The sequence below is a fragment of the Entelurus aequoreus genome, linkage group LG25 (genome assembly GCF_033978785.1).
Source record: "Entelurus aequoreus isolate RoL-2023_Sb linkage group LG25, RoL_Eaeq_v1.1, whole genome shotgun sequence".
In the NCBI taxonomy this organism is placed as follows: domain Eukaryota; kingdom Metazoa; phylum Chordata; class Actinopteri; order Syngnathiformes; family Syngnathidae; genus Entelurus; species Entelurus aequoreus.
In genome coordinates, this window is record NC_084755.1 from 1,682,437 (window position 1) to 1,704,848 (window position 22,412).

Genomic DNA, 22,412 nt, shown 5'->3' on the forward strand with positions numbered 1-22,412 from the left:
AGAAAGTAAAATAATATAAAAACAATTACATAGAAACTAGTAATTAATGAAAATTTGTAAAATTAACTGCTAAAGGTTAGTACTATTAGTGGACCAGCAGCACGCACAATCATGTGTGCTTACGGACTGTATCCCTTGCAGACTGTATTGATATATATTGATATATAATGTAGGAAGCAGAATATTAATAACAGAAAGAAACAACCCTTTTGTGTGAATGAGTGTAAATGGGGGAGGGAGATTTTTGGGGTTGGTGCACTAATTGTAAGTGTATCTTGTGTTTTTTATGTGGATTTAATAAAAAAAACAAAAAAAAAACAACAACAAAAACGATACTGATAATAAAACAACCGATACCGATAATTTCCGATATTACATTTTAACGCATTTATCGGCCGATAATATCGGCAGACTGATATTATCGGACATCTCTATCCGTAAGCACACATGATTGTATTTATGTTAAAAAAAAAAATTAAAAAAATATATATATATATTATTTTTTTAAATACAACCCCCCCCCCCCCTCCACCGGTCCGTGGGACAAATTTTCAAGCGTTGACCGGTCCGCAGCTACAAAAAGGTTGGGGACCACTGATGTAGACCCCAGGATAGTGTTTTAAATTTAGAAATCATAATTCGGTGCGCCCTATGGTCCGAAAAATACGGTAAACTTATATAGTCCTACTTGTGCAAATCCTCTTCAAAGCAGCAGACCACTCACTCATAAACTAGCCACACTTAATGAGCTAAACTGAACCAGACTTTTTAGGTCAAGATCAGGTTTAAAGACTGGCCCTGCACCTAGGTCGTCTTCAAAGTAAAGTACAGTGGCTTGATACACCTGCAAGATGTTAGCAGACCTCTGCACCACTTCTTCAAGGGGACCAATTTAAATGGAACCCTTTCAAGATAAAAGTGATGATTTCCAATAATAATGACCTTATTGGCCTGCATTCCACCGGTGCGACATGAAAAGGCTGCCATATATCGTCATATATCCCACATGCTACTTTGGATGGGGAGCAAGATTGCATGCATAGTGATTAACTGGAGGCTCATCCGCTTTATTTACTGTTCCTCTTCTCTCTCTCTCTCCATCAGGTTCTAGCGCTGCATAGCGAGGTGGACAAAGAGAGAACAGAGGACAGGAGGAAGACGGCCAAACTGGAGGATGCGTTCAGGTACAGTGAGACAAAGTGTTTGTATACACAGTAGTGTTGTCCCAATACCAATATCTTTAAACTGGTACCAATATTATTTTGATACTTTTCGGTACTTTTTGACACCTTTCTAAATAAAGGGGACCACAAAAAATGGCATTGTTGGCTTTATTTTAACAAATATTCTTACGGTACATTAAACATATGTTTATTATTGCAAGTCTGTCCTCAAATAAAATAGTAAACATACTAGACAGTAGTAGTAAGTAAACAAACAAAGACTCCTAATTAGTCTGCTGGCATATGCAGTAACATATTGTGTCATTTTCCCTTCTATTAATTTGCCAAAATTATTAAGGACAAGTGGTAGAAAATGAATTATTAATCTACTTGTTCATTTACTGTTGATATCTGCTTACTTTCTCTTTCAACATGTTCTATCTACACTTCTGTTAAAATGTAATAATCACTTATTCTTCTGTTGTTTGATACTTTACATTAGGTTTGGATGATACCAGGGATATTATCGGCCGATAAATGCGTTAAAATGTAAAATCGGAAATTATCGGTATCGTTTTTTTTATTATCTGTATCGTGTTTTTTTTTTTTTTTTTTTTTTTTAAATTAAATCAACATAAAAAACACAAGATACACTTACAATTAATGCACCAACCCAAAAAACCTCCCTCATTTACACAAAAGGGTTGTTTCTTTCTGTTATTAATATTCTGCTTCCTACATTATATATCAATATATATCAATACAGTCTGCAAGGGATACAGTCCGTAAGCACACATGATTGTGCGTGCTGCTGCTCCACTAATAATACTAACCTTTAACAGTTAATGTTACTCATTTTCATTAATTACTAGTTTCTATGTAACTGTTTTTATATTGTTTTACTTTATTTTTTACTGAAGAAAATGTTTTTAATTAATTTATCTTATTTTATTTTATAATTTTTTTTTAAAAGTACCTTATCTTCACCATACCTGGTTGTCCAAATTAGACATAATAATGTGTTAATTCCACGACTGTATATATCGGTTGATATCGGTATCGGTTGATATCGGTAATTAAAGAGTTGGACAATATCGGATATCGCCAAAAAGCCATTATCGGACATCCCTAGATGATACCACAAATGTAGGTATCAATCTGATACCAATTAGTTACAGGATCATACATTGGTCATATTCAAAGTCCTCATATGTCCAGGGACATATTTCCTGACTTTATAAACATAATATACATTTTTTAAACACGAAAGAAGATGGTGTGATGGCAAAAAATATCGACATAATCATAGTAGTGTCGACTAGATACGTTCCTGTACTTAGTATCATTACACTGGATGTTAGGTGTAGATCCACCAATGACTTTTCAGAGGTGGTATAGTACCAAATATGATTCATTAGTATCGCGGTACTATACTAGTACCGGTATACCGTACAACCCTAATACAAAGTATCCAACATTTCAGCAAGCATTTTATTATATCGTCTTATGGGACAATACTTTAGAAATGAAACTCGGATATACATTAGTGTAGTACACGGCAAAAAGTCTGTGTTCAAAAACAAGAAAAAAAATACAAAAATTAGGAGTATTTTACTTGAACATAGCAAAATTATCTGCCAATAGAACAAGAAAATTCGGCTTGTCAAGACTTTCCAAAACAAGTAAAATTAGCTAACCTCAATAAACCCAAAAATACCTTAAAATAAGTATATTCTCACTAATAACAATTGCATTTTTCTTGATAGAAGAAAAAAAAAAAAGACTTTTTTGCTCAATATGTTGAAAAATATTCTTAAATGAAGTAAATGCTAGTGCCATTATCTTGACATAATGATATGCATTTCTTGAAACCAGCAAACTTATGCTAAAAACTAATTTATTGTTCTTAATGGAAAGGAAGCAGTTAAGAATACATTTCTTAACTGCGAGAGATAATTTAGGGACAAAACACTTAAAACAAGTAAAACACTCTAACATAAAATCTGCTTAGTGAGAAGAATGATCTTATCAGACAAAAAATAAGCAAATATCACCCTTATTTGAGATATTTAATCTTACTTAGATTTCAGTTTTTGCAGTGCAGAACCGAAAGTTGAGGTACTACTACCCACACTGCAAAAAGTCAGTGTTCAAAAACAAGAAAAAAATATACAAAAATGAGGGGTATTTTATTTGAACTAAGCAAAATTATCTGCCAATAGAACAAGAAAATTTGGCTTGTCAAGACTTTCCAAAACAAGTACAATTAGCTAACCTCAATGAACCCAAAATACCTTAACATAAGTATATTCTCACTAATAACAAGTGCACTTTTCGTGGTAGAAAAAAAAAATTGGACCGTTTTGCTCAATATGTTGAAAAATATTCCAAAATGAAGTAAATGCTAGTGCCATTATCTTGACATAATGATATGCGCTCGGCATCATGATTTTTTTTTTTCATGCTTGAAGTAAGAAATGATGACTTTAAAAAAGTAGTTTTATACTTGTGAGTGTTGATGACACAGCTTTGCAACACTTGATATTCTAGTTTCAAGCATGTTTTACTCAATATAGCTCATAACATCTCAGCAACAAGCTGTAATATCTTACTGACATCATTTAGGAGCAAAACACTTAAAACAAGTAAAACACTCTAACATAAAATCTGCTTAGTGAGAAGAATGATCTTATCAGACAGAAAATAAGCAAATATCACCCTTATTTGAGATATTTAATCTTTTGATTGAAAAAATGGAATATGTTTAATGCTTTTGTTGTGTCCCCGCGGTTCTCAGGGTTCATGGCTGATGTGTGATGGATGACCAGGTTTTGTGTTCAGTGCTAATACGGTCTTTATGAACCGGCAATGAGTGAACAGTGTACGTTTAACAGTAAAGTAAAGAAGGGAGTACAAATTTAATTGATGGAAGTAATGCTTTAGAAAAGCTTTCATATTTTTAGTAATTAAAAATCAAACAGTTTTGAGATTCCTAAGCTTTATTTCTCTGTCCGTCTGTCTGTCTCTGTGCCATGACGATGTACAATAAATAGCACAACACTTGGCAATTTGACTACAGAGCAAAACATTAGAGAAAGAGAAGCAAATGACAGTTCTAATTATAATGGGTTCTACACAGTAAATACTCAGACTAAGCCCATTCAACGTCCTCAGGCCTATTTCAAGCCACTTGCAGTCCAGTCATGGTGCCACCTTTCCCCGGGCGTTTGAGGGGAGAGATGAACTGTTTTTCTTCTTGGGATCATCATCAGAGGCTTTTTCACATGTTTCTGCTATTGTATATATTTTCATATTTTCAAATAATCGTGTTAAGTTCTACTATATACACTGCAAAAAAAAGTATGTTGGCTTTACAAGAAAAAAGTATGTACCGTATTTTCCGCACTATAAGGCGCACCGGACTATAAGGCGCACCTTCAATGAATGGCATATTTCAAAACTTTGTTCATATATAAGGCGCACCGGACTATAAGGCGCACCTTCAATGAATGGCATATTTCAAAACTGTGTTCATATATAAGGCGCACCGGACTATAAGGCGCACCTTCAATGAATGGCATATTTCAAAACTGTGTTCATATATAAGGCGCACCGGACTATAAGGCCCACCTTCAATGAATGGCATATTTCAAAACGTTGTTCATATATAAGGCGCACCGGATTATAAGGCCCACCTTCATTGAATGGCATATTTCAAAACTGTGTTCATATATAAGGCGCACCGGACTATAAGGCCCACCTTTAATGAATGGCATATTTCAAAACTTTGTTCATATATAAGGCGCACCGGATTATAAGGCCCACCTTCAATGAATGGCATATTTCAAAACTTTGTTCATATATAAGGCGCACTGGATTATAAGGCGCACCTTCAATGAATGGCATATTTCAAAACTGTGTTCATATATAAGGCGCACCGGACTATAAGGCCCACCCTCAATGAATGGCATATTTCAAAACTGTGTTCATATATAAGGCGCACCGGACTATAAGGCGCACTTTCAATGAATGGCATATTTCAAAACTGTGTTCATATATAAGGCGCACCGGACTATAAGGCCCACCTTCAATGAATGGCATATTTCAAAACTGTGTTCATATATAAGGCGCACCGGATTATAAGGCCCACCCTCAATGAATGGCATATTTCAAAACTGTGTTCATATATAAGGCGCACCGGATTATAAGGCCCACCTTCAATGAATGGCATATTTCAAAACTGTGTTCATATATAAGGCGCACCGGATTTTAAGGCCCACCTTCAATGAATGGCATATTTCAAAACTTTGTTCATATATAAGGCGCACCGGATTATAAGGCGCACCTTCAATGAATGGCATATTTCAAAACTGTGTTCATATATAAGGCGCACCGGATTATAAGGCCCACCTTCAATGAATGGCATATTTCAAAACTTTGTTCATATATAAGGCGCACCGGATTATAAGGCCCACCTTCAATGAATGGCATATTTCAAAACTGTGTTCATATATAAGGCACACCGGATTATAAGGCCCACCTTCAATGAATGGCATATTTCAAAACTGTGTTCATATATAAGGCCCACCCTCAATGAATGGCATATTTCAAAACTGTGTTCATATATAAGGGGCACCGGATTATAAGGCCCACCCTCAATGAATGGCATATTTCAAAACTGTGTTCATATATAAGGCGCACCGGATTATAAGGCGCACCTTCAATGAATGGCATATTTTAAAACTTTGTTCATATATAAGGCGCACCGGATTATAAGGCCCACCTTCAATGAATGTCATATTTCAAAACTGTTCATATATAAGGCGCACCGGATTATAAGGCCCACCCTCAATGAATGGCATATTTCAAAACTGTGTTCATATATAAGGCGCACCGGACTATAAGGCGCACCTTCAATGAATGGCATATTTCAAAACTGTGTTCATATATAAGGCGCACCGGACTATAAGGCGCACCTTCAATGAATGGCATATTTCAAAACTGTGTTCATATATAAGGTGCACCGGATTATAAGGCCCACCTTCAATGAATGGCATATTTCAAAACTTTGTTCATATATAAGGCGCACCGGATTATAAGGCCCACCTTCAATGAATGGCATATTTCAAAACTTTGTTCATATATAAGGCGCACCGGATTATAAGGCGCACTTATGCATCCATTAGATGGAGCTGCGCTATAGGGAATGTCAACAAAACAGTCAGATAGGTCAGTCAAACTTTATTAATAGACTACAAACCAGCGTTCTGACAACTTCGTTCACTCCCAAAATGAATAAACAGCTGTTTTATTATGTTCCCCGAGGTAAAGTCAGTGACGTGGTGTTTTGATTATCTTTTAACAACAGCAAGGTATAACATGTAGTGCAACATTTATATCACATAGTGGAGGGGAACTTTTCCCTGATTCAATAAACAGGTAAAAAACAGTGATACTGTTACGGTAAATCAAACGTTAGTGCAATCACAATATAGGAACACTCCAAATAGTGCAGAGCAATAACAATATATCAATAACTCAACCTTGCTCAAACGTTAATGTCACACAACACAACACACAAAATAAACACGTAAAGCTCACTTTATGAAGTTATTCCTCATCCACGAATCCCTCGAATTCTTCTTCTTCAGTGTCCGAATTAAACACCGTTGATTCGTTTATGTTAAATTCTCTCGCTGCTGCTCTATTCCCGTGTTCTACTGCGTGACTGATCGCCTTGAGTTTAAACCCTGCGTCGTAAGCGTGTCTCTTAATAGGAGACATTTTTGGGTTAGAAGCGCTTCTTCTTCTACGGGGTAAAATGAAGTTGGCGGCTGCTTACCGTAGAAGAAAAAGCGCTGCTTCTTCTACGGGGAAAAAGAAGTTGGCGGCTGTTTATCGTAGTCTGGGCGTGTGTCTCTCTCTGGCTCCAACTCCCACCACGTGTCTCGTCCCGGCTGCTGCTAATAAGGGCGACAGGTGATTAGATAACAAGCCCCAGCCGGGCAATCTACTCACCTGCCGCTGGCTTCGAGGCCGGTCCTTACACACCCCGCTCCGCGGCAGGCCCCGCAGACCACGCCCCCCTCCACAAACCGTTAGCGCCATCTTTTGACACTTCTTCCACTCCCGTCCTTGCACGCTACACCGCTACAACAAAGACGACGGGGAGAAGACGCTGTCCGAGTGGAGGCACGTAAATAAGACCCGCCCACAAAACGGCGCATCCTGAAGCGACTGTCAGAAAGATGTAAAACATCATCTATGCAACATTTTGAGCAAAGAACCACCATTACATGTTATGTAGACCACAAGGAAGTCTTTTACATTTAGAAAATAATATGTATATGACCCATTTAATGCGCCTTATAATTTGGTGCACCTTTAGTGTGAAAATACCTGACTAGACCCGCTCATCGGCAGTGCGCCTTATAATCCAGTGCGGAAAATACGGTATTATGCATAGCTCAAGATTATATGCAGTCTACATGATTGTTATATGTTTGGATCGGAAACATCCATTGTCTATCCATCCATCCATTTCCTACCGCTTGTCCCTTTCGTCATGTATGTATATTAGTGAAGTGAACAACCCACATTTCTCCTGGTTTTCAGTGTACTTCTTTTACAGTCGCTTTGCATCCCTGACAGTAAGAAAACTGTGTTTATTTTCCCTACTTAGTATTCAGCATAGAAATCACAAGGTGACATTTGACGCTTACGTGCGCTTGTCGAAGGCCGCCCGGCAACTAAAGATTGAAAACAGCAGACACAGCCGTGGTTGCATTAATGATGCTCGCTGTTAGCATCACTAAGGAGTTCATTGTACTTCATTTACTGTTGAGCACCTAGAAAGTGGCCCATCAGCCTGCTGGCTAATGACGTGCTCAGGCTTGATGTCTCCTCTACCTGCTTGCTGCCGTGGCAACAGCAACGGCCTTTAAAGGCGATCCAGGAGAACTTCAAAGTCAAAGCAAAACTGTGTGTATGTGTAGAGATGGAAGGATGGAGGATAAAACTAAACAATTTCCTCAACGTGCCAGCAAGACAAATGAGGTGTGCTGGGGGATGTGGGTTATTATTTGTATTGTGCATATTTATTTGAGATACTTTTATCCTTTTCCAGACTTTTTCTTTGTCGACACCAACCGTTTTCTTTCTGATACAAAAACAACAATCATTGCTGCCTCATTTTTTGGGGGGGGGGTTTCAGGTCCATGTAACTATAGCAACAGAAATCACTACAAAGCCATGAAGAGAATTATAAAATGTTTCTTCTTCCAAACTAGAGCGGGATTTACCACGGATTTTGGTGTTGTGGTGATCGAAAAGTATTTTTAAATCTATAATAAAATAATACAAAATATTTTAAAATCACACTGTGGTAAAGTTAGGACATTTGGGGAAAACAATATAGTATATATATTTTTTAAATTGCAGTATTTACAAAATAAAATGAATATATTATTTTAAAACTATAAAAAATACATGTATTGCCACGTTAACATTTATTAACCTCTTAACCCTGTAAGACCCAAATATAGAAAAACCTAAAAATTAAAAAAAATTGACCTTTTAGATGTTGTTGTGGGAGGCATTTGAACACAACACAAGAGTAGAATGTATACTATCCATGTATAGAGAAAGTACTTCAGGCAGTGATGTAGTGGAGGGAATATACAACCTGCTTGAGCCCACTGCAACAAGCCAGCATTTTGACTACCACGTTCACCCAGTCTTGTATAATTGCAACAATTATATAACAAGCTCTAAATGAAATTTGATGCATCTGTTCCACAATAACTACATATGTACATGCTCTAGACATTGTAATAACAACCAAAAAAAATATAAAAGACATTTTACTTACTTGAATCTGATGAATCTAGTCCAATGAAACAAATAAATGTTGTTCGAAGGAAACCTTGAGAGGTTGTGTGAGTTCATGACAGGAAGGCGTGACTTATAAACACATTTACGATCCAATAGCCTTGTTAGACTGAACAATAGGACCCAATGACTATGTAAATGTGGTAAATATATATATATATATATATATATATATATATATATATATATATATATATATAACGGATTGTTTTTTAGGGTGGTTAAAGGTAACGTTGTAATTAGGGATGTCCGATAATGGCTTTTTGCCGATATCCGATATGCCGATATTGTCCAACTCTTTAATTACCGATACCGATATCAACCGATACCGATATCAACCGATATATACAGTCGTTGAATTAACACATTATTATGCCTAATTTGGACAACCAGGTATGGTGAAGATAAGGTACTTTTTAAAAAAATGAATCAAATAAAATAAGATAAATAAATTAAAAACATTTTCTTGACTAAAAACGAAAGTAAAACAATATAAAAACAGTTACATAGAAACTAGTAATTAATGAAAATTTGTAAAATTAACTGTTAAAGGTTAGTACTATTAGTGGACCAGCAGCACGCACAATCATGTGTGCTTACGGACTGTATCCCTTGCAGACTGTAATGATATATATTGATATATAATGTAGGAAGCAGAAAATAATAACAGAAAGAAACAACCCTTTTGTGTGAATGAGTGTAAATGGGGGAGGGAGGTTTTTTGGGTTGGTGCACTAATTGTAAGTTTATCTTGTGTTTTTTATGTGGATTTAATAAAAACAAAAAAACAAAAAAACGATACTGATAATAAAAAAACGATACCGATAATTTCCGATATTACATTTTAACGCATTTATCGGCCGATAATATCGGCAGACCGATATTATCGGACATCTCTAGTTGCAATTTTACAAGGGGTATTACAGGGTTAAGGCCCAAGCTGTTTGTTTATATGCTTTTTTTTTTTTATTTCTCTTTGCTATTTGGGCTTATTGGACCCTAATCAGAATAAAAACTAAGAATCATCTTTTGATGTGATGTACTTAGTCCATAAGTACACAAACGTGTACTTCATGTTTAGTGACATGCTAATTCTTATTTTTACACTTTTTTTTTTTCCAAATTCCATTGTATGTTATACTCTTCTGACACCACCAGATGGCAGTATAAGTGTCCACATAAGCGGCCATAAGACCCCAATTCAGTAGTCTCCACCATTTTGGAAATAAGAGCTAAAAGGTGCTGTCCACGCATGTGGCCACTAAGCCTTTAATTAATGTGGTTGATACGGTTAAAAAAAAAAAAAAGGTTCTATCGGCTTGCATCTAATATCTCTGACAAAAGTGCTTTGATGCAAGCAATCCTGCAGCGCATGGAAATAATCGTGCAAAGCTCGATGGCCAAAAAGCCGCTAAATGTTGTCCAATAAACACACAAGTTTAGTCTTTTCTTGTATTTTAGTGAAGTCATTTTCAAAAGATAAACATAGTAGGCTATAGGCCTCTAAGCGCTAGCAGCTTAGCAACAGATAAGCACACAATAGCCCGCAAGCTGGTCATAAATAAGTGTATTTAACTGAACAATATTGTAGTCTGAAACATAAAATGTGTCAATATAAACAGACATCAAAAACTTTGCGTTGCATATTACTTACAGATACAAATTTACCAAGGTTGAAGCATATTCAAAAGTTGTGTTCCCATACTTAAACTTACCGCGTTACTTAGTTAATTACTGTGGCCCCTACGTGTTGCCAAAAAACAATTACTACTCCACTTCATCTTAAAGACAGCATAATTTCATTCCACATGTTAAAGGGGAACTGCACTTTTTTGGGAATTTTGCCTATAGTTTACAATCCTAATCCTGAACATTTTTGCATTCTAATTTGTTCTTGGTGGCTGGCTTTGAAGTTGACTTTGGGTAAGCACGCCATCTATGTCAGCGTAACTTGACTCCCGAGTTCCACATTTACAAGCAAGTAACGCTGACCTCACTCTGCTCCACCGTTTCACCCTTTCTCCGTTCTTGCTTTTATAACCAGAAGTTCATCCTCTGTATATTCAGCTTCAAAATGATAAGGTTGTGAATCCTCAAAAATAGTCATCTTTGTTGTCTTGTTTCCAAGTCTGCCATGATTAAAACACACTTGCATTTGTTTATGGAAGTGGAAACTCACATTTGTTGCCCGAAGTCGGAAGTGCGCTGCTATGGAAGTGGTAAACCAACCAATAATCATGGATTTTCTTATACGTGAACTAATCAATCATCATTGATTTCTCCTGTATATTTTTGTCCCCTGCCGGTGGAGTTGCACTTGTCCATTTCTCTCTTTTCTCTTTCTCTTCTCAAGTATTAAAAGAAACAGTAGTACATATGCAATAAAGAAAAACAGTAATACATACTAAATAGAAAATAACATACACTGAATGCATTATTTCTTGTATCTTATTTATTTATCTATCTATACCAGGGGTCACCAACCTTTTTGAAACCAAGAGCTACTTCTTGGGTAGTGATTAATGCGAAGGGCTACTAGTTTGATACACACTTAAATAAATTGCCAGAAATAGCCAATTTGCTCAATTTACCTTTAACTCTATGTTATTATTAATAATTAATGATATTTACACTTAATTGAACGGTTTAAAAGAGGAGAAAACACGAAAAAAATGACAATTAAATTTTGAAACATAGTTTATCTTTAATTTCGACTCTTTAAAATTCAAAATTCAACCGAAAAAAAGAAGAGAAAAACTAGCTAATTTGAATCTTTTTGAAAAAATTAAAAAAAGAATTTATGGAACATCATTAGTAATTTTTCCTGATTAAGATTAATTTTAGAATTTTGATGTCATGTTTTAAATAGGTTAAAATCCAATCTACACTTTGTTAGAATATATAACAAATTGGACCGAGCTATATTTCTAACAAAGACAAATCATTATTTCTTCTAGATTTTCCAGAACAAAAATTTTAAAAGAAATTCAAAAGACTTTGAAATAAGATTTAAATTTGATTCTACAGATTTTCTAGATTTGCCGGAATAATTTTTTTGAATTTTAATCATAATAAGTTTGAAGAAATATTTCACAAATATTCTTCGTCGAAAAAACAGAAGCTAAAATGAAGAATTCAATTCAAATGTATTTATTATTCTTTACAATAAAAAAAATTAATGTACTTGAACATTGATTTAAATTGTCAGGAAAGAAGAGGAAGGAATTAAAAAGGTAAAAAGGTATATGTGTTTAAAAATCCTCAAATCTTTTTTAAGGTTGTATTTTTTTCTCTAAAATTGTCTTTCTGAAAGTTATAAGAAGCAAAGTAAAAAAATAAATGAATTTATTTAAACAAGTGAAGACCAAGTCTTTACAATATTTTCTTGGATTTTCAAATTTTATTTGAGTTTTGTCTCTCTTGGAATTAAAAATGTTGGGCAAAGCGAGACCAGCTTGCTAGTAAATAAATACAATTTAAAAAATAGAGGCAGCTCACTGGTAAGTGCTGCTATTTGAGCTATTTTTAGAACAGGCCAGCGGGCTACTCATCTGGTCCTTACGGGCTACCTGGTGCCCGCGGGCACCGCGTTGGTGACCCCTGCTCTATATCATATTAATTTCCACACAGCGTTTTAAGCCAAATTATCTTGGTCCTTCCTCTTGTTAAGTGCCTTATGTTATTTTCTATTTATTACGTATTACTGTTTTTCTTTATTGCCTATTTATTACTGTTTCTCTTAATACTTGCCGGGACCTGAGTCCAAATGTCTTACTGTATGTGTGCAAATGTGTACAAGTATGACGAATAAAGCTCCTTGAATCCTTAAATAGCCAATTTACCTGCTAAGTAATTGTTTGGTCACGCACGCTACTGGTAAAGGTGTGTGCATGCGTGAGTGAGACGCTGCGCATCTGCTTGTCTTTGAAGCTGTCTTATCTTCCCCAGCATGGCTGATGGGAGGAAGGCAGGCGTGGAAGTGCGTGGCGATGGCGGTCCACAGGGAGGGTGTGTGGGACTAGTCAGCAGAGGTGGATTTAGCAGGCTTTCAGTCAGAGCTGAGCTGCAGGTATGGAGGTATGGATTGTAAATATTGGAAAAAGCTAGGGATGTCCGATAATGGCTTTTTGCCGATATCCGATATGCCGATATTGTCCAACTCTTTAAATACCGATACCGATATCAACCGATACCGATATCAACCGATATATACAGTTAACACATTATTATGCCTAATTTGGTATGGTGAAGATAAGGTACTTTTTAAAAAAATGAATAAAATAAGATAAATAAATTAAAAACATTTTCTTGAATAAAAAAGAAAGTAAAACAATATAAAAACAGTTACATAGAAACTAGTAATGAATGAAAATGAGTAAAATTAACTGTTAAAGGTTAGTACTATTAGTGGAGCAGCAGCACGCACAATCATGTGTGCTTACGGACTGTATCCCTTGCAGACTGTATTGATATATATTGATATATAATGTAGGAAGCAGAATATTAATAACAGAAAGAAACAACCCTTTTGTGTGAATGAGTGTAAATGGGGGAGGGAGGTTTTTTGGGTTGGTGCACTAATTGTAAGTGTATCTTGTGTTTTTTAAGTGGATTTAATAAAAAAAACTAAAAAACCCAAAAAACCCCCCCCAAAAAACGATACTGATAATAAAAAAAACGATACCGATAATTTCCGATATTACATTTTAACGCATTTATCGGCCGATTATATCGGCAGACCGATATTATCGGACATCTCTAGAAAAAGCCTCAACTGGGGTCAATATTGTTTCTCCAATGGAAACTCATACTGAAAAGGCTTATTTGGACATTCAATACCAGCAACCCGGCACAAAGTAAAGTGAAGGTTCAGTACTGCGGGCCAACTTAACACTTTTCTTGGACCATTGAGCAAGTGCACCGACATTTGGATTTTGATAACATACACCAGTGTTTTTCAACCTTTTTTGAGCCAAGGCACATTTTTTTCGTTGGAAAAAATGCGGAGGCACACCACCAGCAGAAATCATTCAAAACTAAACTCAGTCAACAGTAAAAAGTGGTTGTCGCAATTGTTGGATATGACTTTGATGCATCACTATAGCTCTTGTCTCAAAGTAGGTGTACTGTCACCACCTGTCACATCACACCCTGACTTATTTGGACTTTTTTGCTGTTTTCCTGTGTGTACTGTTTTACTTCTTGTCTTGCGCTGCTATTTTGGTGGCTTTTTCCTCTTTTTTTTTTGTATTTTCCTGTAGCAGTTTCATGTCTTCCTTTGAGCGATATTTCCCGCATCTACTTTGTTTTAGCAATCAAGAATATTTCAGTTGTTTTCATCCTTCTTCACGGGGACATTGTTGATTGTCATGTCATGTTCGGATGTACTTTGTCTTGGCTCCACAGTAAGTCTTTGCTGTCGTCCAGCATTCTGTTTTTGTTTACTTTGTAGCCAGTTCGGTTTTAGTCTGGTTCTGCATAGCCTTCCCTAAGTTTCAATGCCTTTTCTTAGCGGCACTCACCTTTTGAGTCTTGAATCTTGAATCTTTTGTTTATTATTGGTTTAAGCATTAGACACCTTTTTACCTGCACCCTGCCTCCCGCCGGTTTGCAAAAAATATTTTTAACCCAAATAAGTGAAATTAGATAATCTCCCACGGCACACCAGACTGTTTCTCACGGCACACTAGTGTTCCTCGGCACAGTGGTTGAAAAACACTGACATACACTATATTGCCAAAAGTACCTGCCTTCACTCACATATGAAGTAGAAGTGCCATCCCATTCCTCACCCATAGCCTTTAACCCTGGTGACTTTCACCCAATTTTCATGTTTTTTGCCAGAAATATCAGTTTATCCACATTGTCTGCAGAAAGAGCAGACCTGCTTGCGGTTAAAATGTCTCCAGCTGTGGAAAATACCCTTAGGCTGGGCACGGAGCTAGCAGGTGTGGCGAGGTAGTGCCTGGCTAACTTGGCAGTAAGAGGATATATGAGCTCATTGTTCTTCCACCATAGAAGTGGGTCAAAATCTAGTTTTTAATGCAATATACACTGCAAAAAGTCAGTGTTCAAAAACAAGAAAAAAAAAAAAAATTGGATTATTTTCTTTGAACTAAGCAAAATTATCTGCCAATAGAACAAGAAAATTCGGCTTGTCAAGATTTTCCAAAACAAGCAAAATGAGCTAACCTCAATGAACCCAACAATAGCTTAAAATAAGTATATTCTCACAATAACAAGTGCACTTTTCTTGGTAGAAAAAAAAGAGACCTTTTTGCTCAATATGTTGAAAAATATTCTAAATGCTAGTGCCATTATCTTGACATAATGATATGCACTCGGCATTACATTTCTTGAAACCAGCAAACTTATACTAAAAACTAATTTATTGTTCTTAATGGAAAGGCAACAAGGCAAGCGCTTGTTACTCTCGGGGTCTCCTAGCCGCTCAGGCAAATCATATTGTCTAAAAATGCATTTTTCCATGGATAACATGACATCATCGCGCCAAGTGCGTGCTCTTTCAGTTAATTAGTGCGCATATATACAGCCCGGCCCCCGGCCACATTTTTTTTTATTGTAATTTTGAAGACTTTATCTGAATGTGCATCAACTATTTCTGTTCAAAATTGTTAGAAATGTTAAACGTTTAAATATTAACTGTCAGTTTACTGTACTGTGCCAACTGTACTACTATATGAGTACGTGTTTTCTATTGTTTCATTGAAAATAAAACAGCAAAGTCCAATTGGCTGTCATCTGTTTTAAATTATGAGACACGATTGTGTCAAAGTCATGATTACTTACTTTAAAAAAAAGTACTTTTGTACTTGTGAGTGTTGATGACACAGCTTTGCAACAGTTGATATTCTAGTTTCAAGCATGTTTTACTCAATATAGGTCATAACATCTCAGCAACAAGCTGTAATATCTTACTGACATCATTTAGGACCAAAATCCTTAAAACAAGTAAAACACTCTAACCTGAAATCTGCTTAGTGAGAAGAATGATCTTATCAGACAGAAAATAAGCAAATATCACCCTTATTTGACATATTGAATACAACTCAGATTTCAGTTTTTGCAGCGTGGTCTTAAATCTGCTGCTATAAAAACATTTGTTATTGCTTTAGCCCTGCCTGTCTCGCCGAGGAGAGGCTGCTTGAATGCGGTGTTTGCGCGACGCTCGTCTTTCTCTTCGTTGAAGCAATGTTATCCATTGTTGTATCGCACCGCGAAGCCGAAGTGTTCCCAAACGGGAGATCTAAACGAGGCAGGAGGGTCTTCCAGCTCTGGGGCCGTACTTATCAAGCTTCTTAGAGTGCCATTTTACACTTAAGTCCTGAGAATTTGCGAAATTTCGTCCTACTCTCAAACTTAAGAATAAAAGCTTTTTATCAACGTTCTTAAGTCTAAGAATCACTCCTACTCTCCACGATATTTAAGAGACCTTCAGAGGTGTCTTAAGTGGTTAGGAGTTGCCAGCAGGGGATGGCACTGAGGCGAGAGAGACGTGCGCGAACGTTCAGGGAACGGAACAATGTTTTTTTTATTTTTATGACGAGCAGCTGATCAAACGGTATCGTTTAGACAGAGCGGATATTATTTTTGTCACAGATTTAATACTTTTCGATTCCGAGAGAAGAGAGGGAGCGCTAGCGTGAGTGCCGGCGGGGACTAGTTTGTTTTGTATTATTTTGTAGTTTATTGTCCAAATATACACTCCCATTGTCCACTTAAATATTTCCTAGATATTTCTTTATTCTTAGACAACGGATTCCCTTCCGTGATTGGTCATTTCTATGGACACAGAAATGACGTCACCTAAAATTGCGTTTACGGCACATAGTAATGTCGTAATTCAGCTCTGAGTGTGACACTTAAGATTCAGTCCTACACTTGGCTGAAAGTGTGAGTAAGACGCTTGATAACTAACTTTTAAGTGCAGCTTTCAGCGAAGAATTTATTTACTCTTAAGTCAACTCTTAGCAGACTTCTTAGGAGTAATTCTAAGAAGCTTGATAAGTACGGCCCCTGGCTTTTTGCATGTTGTAGTAGCCCGGTCGTTGCTAGCATGTGCCGTGTGCGGTGCCCTACTTAATATGTCCGTGTGGAAACTCGTTCGGTGCACCTCCGTTCCGAACCGAACCCCCCGTACCGAAATGGTTCAATACAAATCCACGTACCGTTACACCCTTACAGAACAGTGACTACAGTAAATACCGGATGCAGCTTTAAGTATGTTTAGTGCAGTTTTACTACAAAACCAACGACAACCACAGTAATAATCATGTTGTTCTTAAAGTAGCGGTGACAGCAGAGCAGGTGCACATAATGCTTGGGCCTATGTCGTCTTAATTAATATTATTACTTGTATTGTTGTGCCTCATCCCACACATTCTTTGTCTTCTATTATTCTCCACTATTTGGTATTGTGTTCTGACTTATCTGTGGTCAGTCTCTTGTTCTGCGTATGTCTTTATCCCCCCCTCCCCGTTCCCTTTCCTTTCTTCCGGGAATGCATACGAAAACGAAGCCTGCTTTATTTTTTCCTTGAGGACGCTGAATATTTCAGTTTTGTAGTTTTTTTTAATGTGCTCTCTCTTTTTCTTTCTCTCTCTCGCTCTTTCTTTATTTCTTTCTTCTCTTTGTCTTTCTCTTGCTTTTTTGTTTTTTTTTATTATCCCGGGCCGCTTTGATGTGTCTGTGGATTCGTTATCATTCCATTTGGATGAGTTCACAGGCGCACACACACACACACACACACACACACACACACACTTATGACTAGAAAACCAAAGGCATCCATATTAAGAATGCTTTCTGGTGTGATTGTTGTCAGTTGGTCTCATGCAATGCTCCTCCCACACGCCTTCTAGAGCTCTTCTTTCTAACCAACAGCTATAAAAAAAAAAATGGTGTTCTCTGATAACAACGAGGCAGTAGATGGCAATGAAAGGCTAACACAATAATGATGTATTTGTTTGCTAACTGCCTATGACTCCTGGTACCTGTAATCCAAGGTGCATTTCCTCCAAGCGGTTCATTTAAGCTCTGTTTGCCACAATATGGTTCGCATAAAGTACAGACCGTGGGATGGAGTGGACTTTATTTATGATGTGGTTGCAGTGGAGATTCACAGAAAATAAAACACATGAAAACAAGAGAGAAACATTAAAGAGCACAAAGGAGAATATTAAAAAGAACACAGAGATGCTACAAGCAGCTGTCACTTAAAGGCCTACTGAAAGCCACTACTAGCGACCACGCAGTCTGATAGTTTATATATCAATGATGAAATCTTAACATTGCAACACATGCCAATACGGCCGGGTTAACTTATAAAGTGACATTTAAAATTTCCCGGGAAATATCCGGCTGAAACGTCGCGGTATGATGACGTATGCGCGTGACGAAGTCAGAGTAACGGAAGTTATGGTACCCCGTAGAATCCTATACAAAAAGCTCTGTTTTAATTTCATAATTCCACAGTATTCTGGACATCTTTTGCAATTTGTTTAATGAACAATGGAGACTGCAAAGAAGAAAGTTGTAGGTGGGATCGGTGTATTAGTGGATGGCTGCAGCAACACAACCAGGAGGACTTTGAGATGGATAGCAGACGCGCTAGCCGCCGACCTCACCTTGACTTCCTCCGTCTCCGGGCCGCCGACCGCATCTATGATCGTCGCTCCGTCGATCGCTGGAACGCAGGTGAGCACGGGTGTTGATGAGCAGATGAGGGCTGGCTGGCGTAGGTGGATAGCTAATGTTTTTAGCATAGAGCTCTGTGAGGTCCCGTTGCTAAGTTAGCTTCAATGGCGTCGTTAACAACAGCATTGTTAAGCTTTGCCAGGCTGGAAAGCATTAACCGTGTAGTTACATGTCCACGGTTTAATAGTATTGTTGATCTTCTGTCTATCCTTCCAGTCAGGGGTTTATTTCTTTTGTTTCCATCTGCATTTAAGCCCGATGTGCTATCTCATTAGCTCCGTAGCTGAAGTGCTTCGCCGATGTATTGTCGTGGAGATAAAAGTCACTGTGAATGTCCATTTCGCGTTCTCGACTCTCATTTTCAAGAGGATATAGTATCCGAGGTGGTTTAAAATACAAATCCGTGATCCACAATAGAAAAAGGAGAGAGTGTGGAATCCAATGAGCCAGCTTGTACCTAAGTTACGGTCAGAGCGAAAAAAGATACGTCCTGCACTGCACTCTAGTCCTTCACTCTCACGTTCCTCATCCACGAATCTTTCATCCTCGCTCAAATTAATGGGGTAATCGTCGCTTTCTCGGTCCGAATCGCTCTCGCTGCTGGTGTAAACAATGGGGAAATGTGAGGAGTCTTTCAACCTGTGACGTCACGCTACTTCCGATACAGGCAAGGCTTTTTTTTTATCAGCGACCAAAAGTTGTGAACTTTATCGTCGATGTTCTCTACTAAATCCTTTCAGCAAAAATATGGCAATATCGCGAAATGATCAAGTATGACACATAGAATGGATCTGCTATCCCCGTTTAAATAAAAAAAATTCATTTCAGTAGGCCTTTAACTGTCAATTTGTACATATTTTTCAGACGTGCTAAATAAAATGCTAAATATCGATCGCAAAACGGTGACGAGTGTTGATAAATCACATTGCGTTTGCTGTATAATATACTTGCATCTTCTCCTCCCGCTAATATTTCCGTTTTGCCAATCAACATGTATTCTTCGTATTAATGAAGACAAAGACGCTGAATGGATTGCATGCTTTACGTGAAATAAAGCTACATTGAATAAACATTTGCATTTAAACCGATATCGTGTACTTCATATTGCGGTACGCGCTAAAAATCACTGAATGTGGCGCATTTCAGCTTGTTGTGTTGTTGAAGAAGTCACACAAAGTGCAATGCTCTTTTTAACTTGTATTGCCAATTTCTTCTGCTAACAGCAAGTTCAATTCTGACACATATTCTTTCTAGTGCACACAGTAAAAAGTCGTTGTCGCAATTGTTGGATATGACTTTAAAGCATAACCAAGCATGCATCACTATAGCTCTTGTCTCAAAGTAGGTGTACTGTCACCACCTGTCACATCACACCCTGACTTATTTGGACTTTTTTGCTGTTTTCCTGTGTGTAGTGTTTTACTTCTTGTCTTGCGCTCCTATTTTGGTGGCTTTTTCTCGTTTTTTGGTATTTTCCTGTAGCAGTTTCATGTCTTCCTTTGAGCGATATTTCCCGCATCTACTTAGTTTTAGCAATCAAGAATATTTCGGTTATTTTCATCCTTTGTGGGGACATTGTTGATTGTCATGTCATGTTCGGATGTACTTTGTGGACGCCGTCTTTGCTCCACAGTAAGTCTTTGCTGTCGTCCAGCATTCTGTTTTTGTTTACTTTGTAGCCAGTTCAGTTTTAGTTTGGTTCTGCATTGCCTTCCCTAAGTTTCAATGCCTTTTCTTAGGGGCACTCACCTTTTGTTTATGTTTGGTTTAAGCCAGGGGTGTCCAAACTTTTTCCACTGAGGGCCGCAAACGAAAAAATTAAGGCGTGTGGGGGCCATTTTGATATTTTTCATTTTCAAACCATAACAATATATATGGATTTTTAAATTGTATTTTACCTTTAGGGGTCCTGGGGACCATAAAGGGTCTCAGTTATTAAAATGTTACAAATAATGGTCATTGGTTTGTTTATATTGTATATATGTTATAGACATAATATATCTGTATATAAATTATTCTGTACACATATTATGTATATATTCGTATATATGTTAGATTTTTTTATAGCTTTTTCAGTGTATTTATACCTGCATTGTCCTTTCCATCCTTACACTTTCCATCGTTGTAACTGAGCTACTGTGTTGAACAATTTCCCTTGCGGATCATTAAAGTTTGTCTAAGTCTAAGTCTAAATAAGTCAAATTTTTATTATTAATTTTTAATTAACGCTTACAGTAAATCTTTTTATTAACTTAGGAAAAAAAAGGTTTTATGACTTTTCTGTCAAAAACAACTTTGTTTTTTTATAGTACAACTGAAATATGCAGTATTTAGTAATTAGAGCCCTAAAATATCAATAATGCAGGACACCATTGATTTGAATTCTTTAATATTTTTGAGTAATCACAGTTAAAAGATAAATAAAATACCACTAAATATATTTGGGATCCAAAAAGGTGCCCCACTCATAAAGTGATACATTTTTCTTATTTTTTTTTATTTTTTACTTTCAACACTTAAGTTACGAGACCAACTTCAGATATATCTGTCGATTTTACGTTTGAACTATTATTTTGTTTGTTTTACGGTCTTTCGTCAAAGAAAACGTTGATGTTTTTATATGGCAACTACACAATGTATGCAATATTTACCACATAAAACATTTTCAAGTGAAATATTTGAAGTAATTGGAGCCTTGAAAATAATTCATTATAACTTGGATTTTTTTTGTCATTATTTTCTTTTTGAGCAATGGCAAAAAATAAAGAAAGACAAAAGAAAGAAAAAAAACAGCACGCATGGCAGCTTTGTGTCAACATTGCAACTTTTTCTCGTTAGAGTTCACCTCATTCCACTTTTTTTAATGTTCATTTTTATTTTTTGCAATAGCATTTTCAGAATGTGTGGCGGGCCGGAAAACAATTAGCTGCGGGCCGCAAATGGCCCCCGGGCCGCACTTTGGACACCCCTGGTTTAAGCATTAGACACCTTTTTAGGGGCGGGGGCGTGGTTAAGAGGAGAGTATATTTACAGCTAGAATTCACCAAGTCAAGTATTTCACACACATATATATATATATATATATATATATATATATATATATATATATATATATATATATATATATATATATATATATATATATATATATATATATGTATATATATATATGTATATATATATATGTATATATATATATATGTATGAAATACTTGACTTTCAGTGAATTCTAGCTATATATATATTTTATTTTTATTTTTTATTTTAGTATACATATAAATAAAAGACCTACTTGAATTTCAGTGTTCTGCAGGCTATCCAGTAGGTGGCAGTATTGTCCTGTTTAAGAGTGTTACAACATTGCTGTTTACGGCAGACGAACTGCTTTACGGTAGACTAAACGTGACTGCTGTTGTTGTGTGTTGGTACCGCGCTGGGAGGACGTTAATGAAACTGCCTAACAATAAACCCACATAAGAAACCAAGAACTCTCTCTGCTTGTTGTGCACTCTACTCTCTAAAAGCCGTAGATGTTATGACGTCATTGGGCAGGCAAGCTGCTGGGAAAGCGGACGTGAGAACGGCTGTCCCCACTCAGGTCCGCATTGAGCTGGAGGGGGCGTGGCCTCCAGCTCCGGCTGA

General features: G+C 36.8%; 1 protein-coding gene across 4 annotated transcripts in view; it reads left to right on the plus strand.

The window, feature by feature from the left end:
* LOC133642385 (centrosomal protein of 112 kDa-like) overlaps positions 1 to 22,412 on the plus strand; it is a 327,796-nt gene that overhangs the window by 125,364 nt on the left and 180,020 nt on the right. For 3 of the 4 annotated variants that reach the window (XM_062036544.1, XM_062036545.1, XM_062036543.1), the window contains 2 exons: positions 1,105 to 1,184; positions 13,002 to 13,130. In XM_062036544.1, the coding sequence (XP_061892528.1) occupies positions 1,105 to 1,184; positions 13,002 to 13,130 (209 nt within the window). The remainder of the gene's footprint in view (positions 1 to 1,104; positions 1,185 to 13,001; positions 13,131 to 22,412) is intronic. The other variant, XM_062036546.1, reaches the window with a different exon arrangement.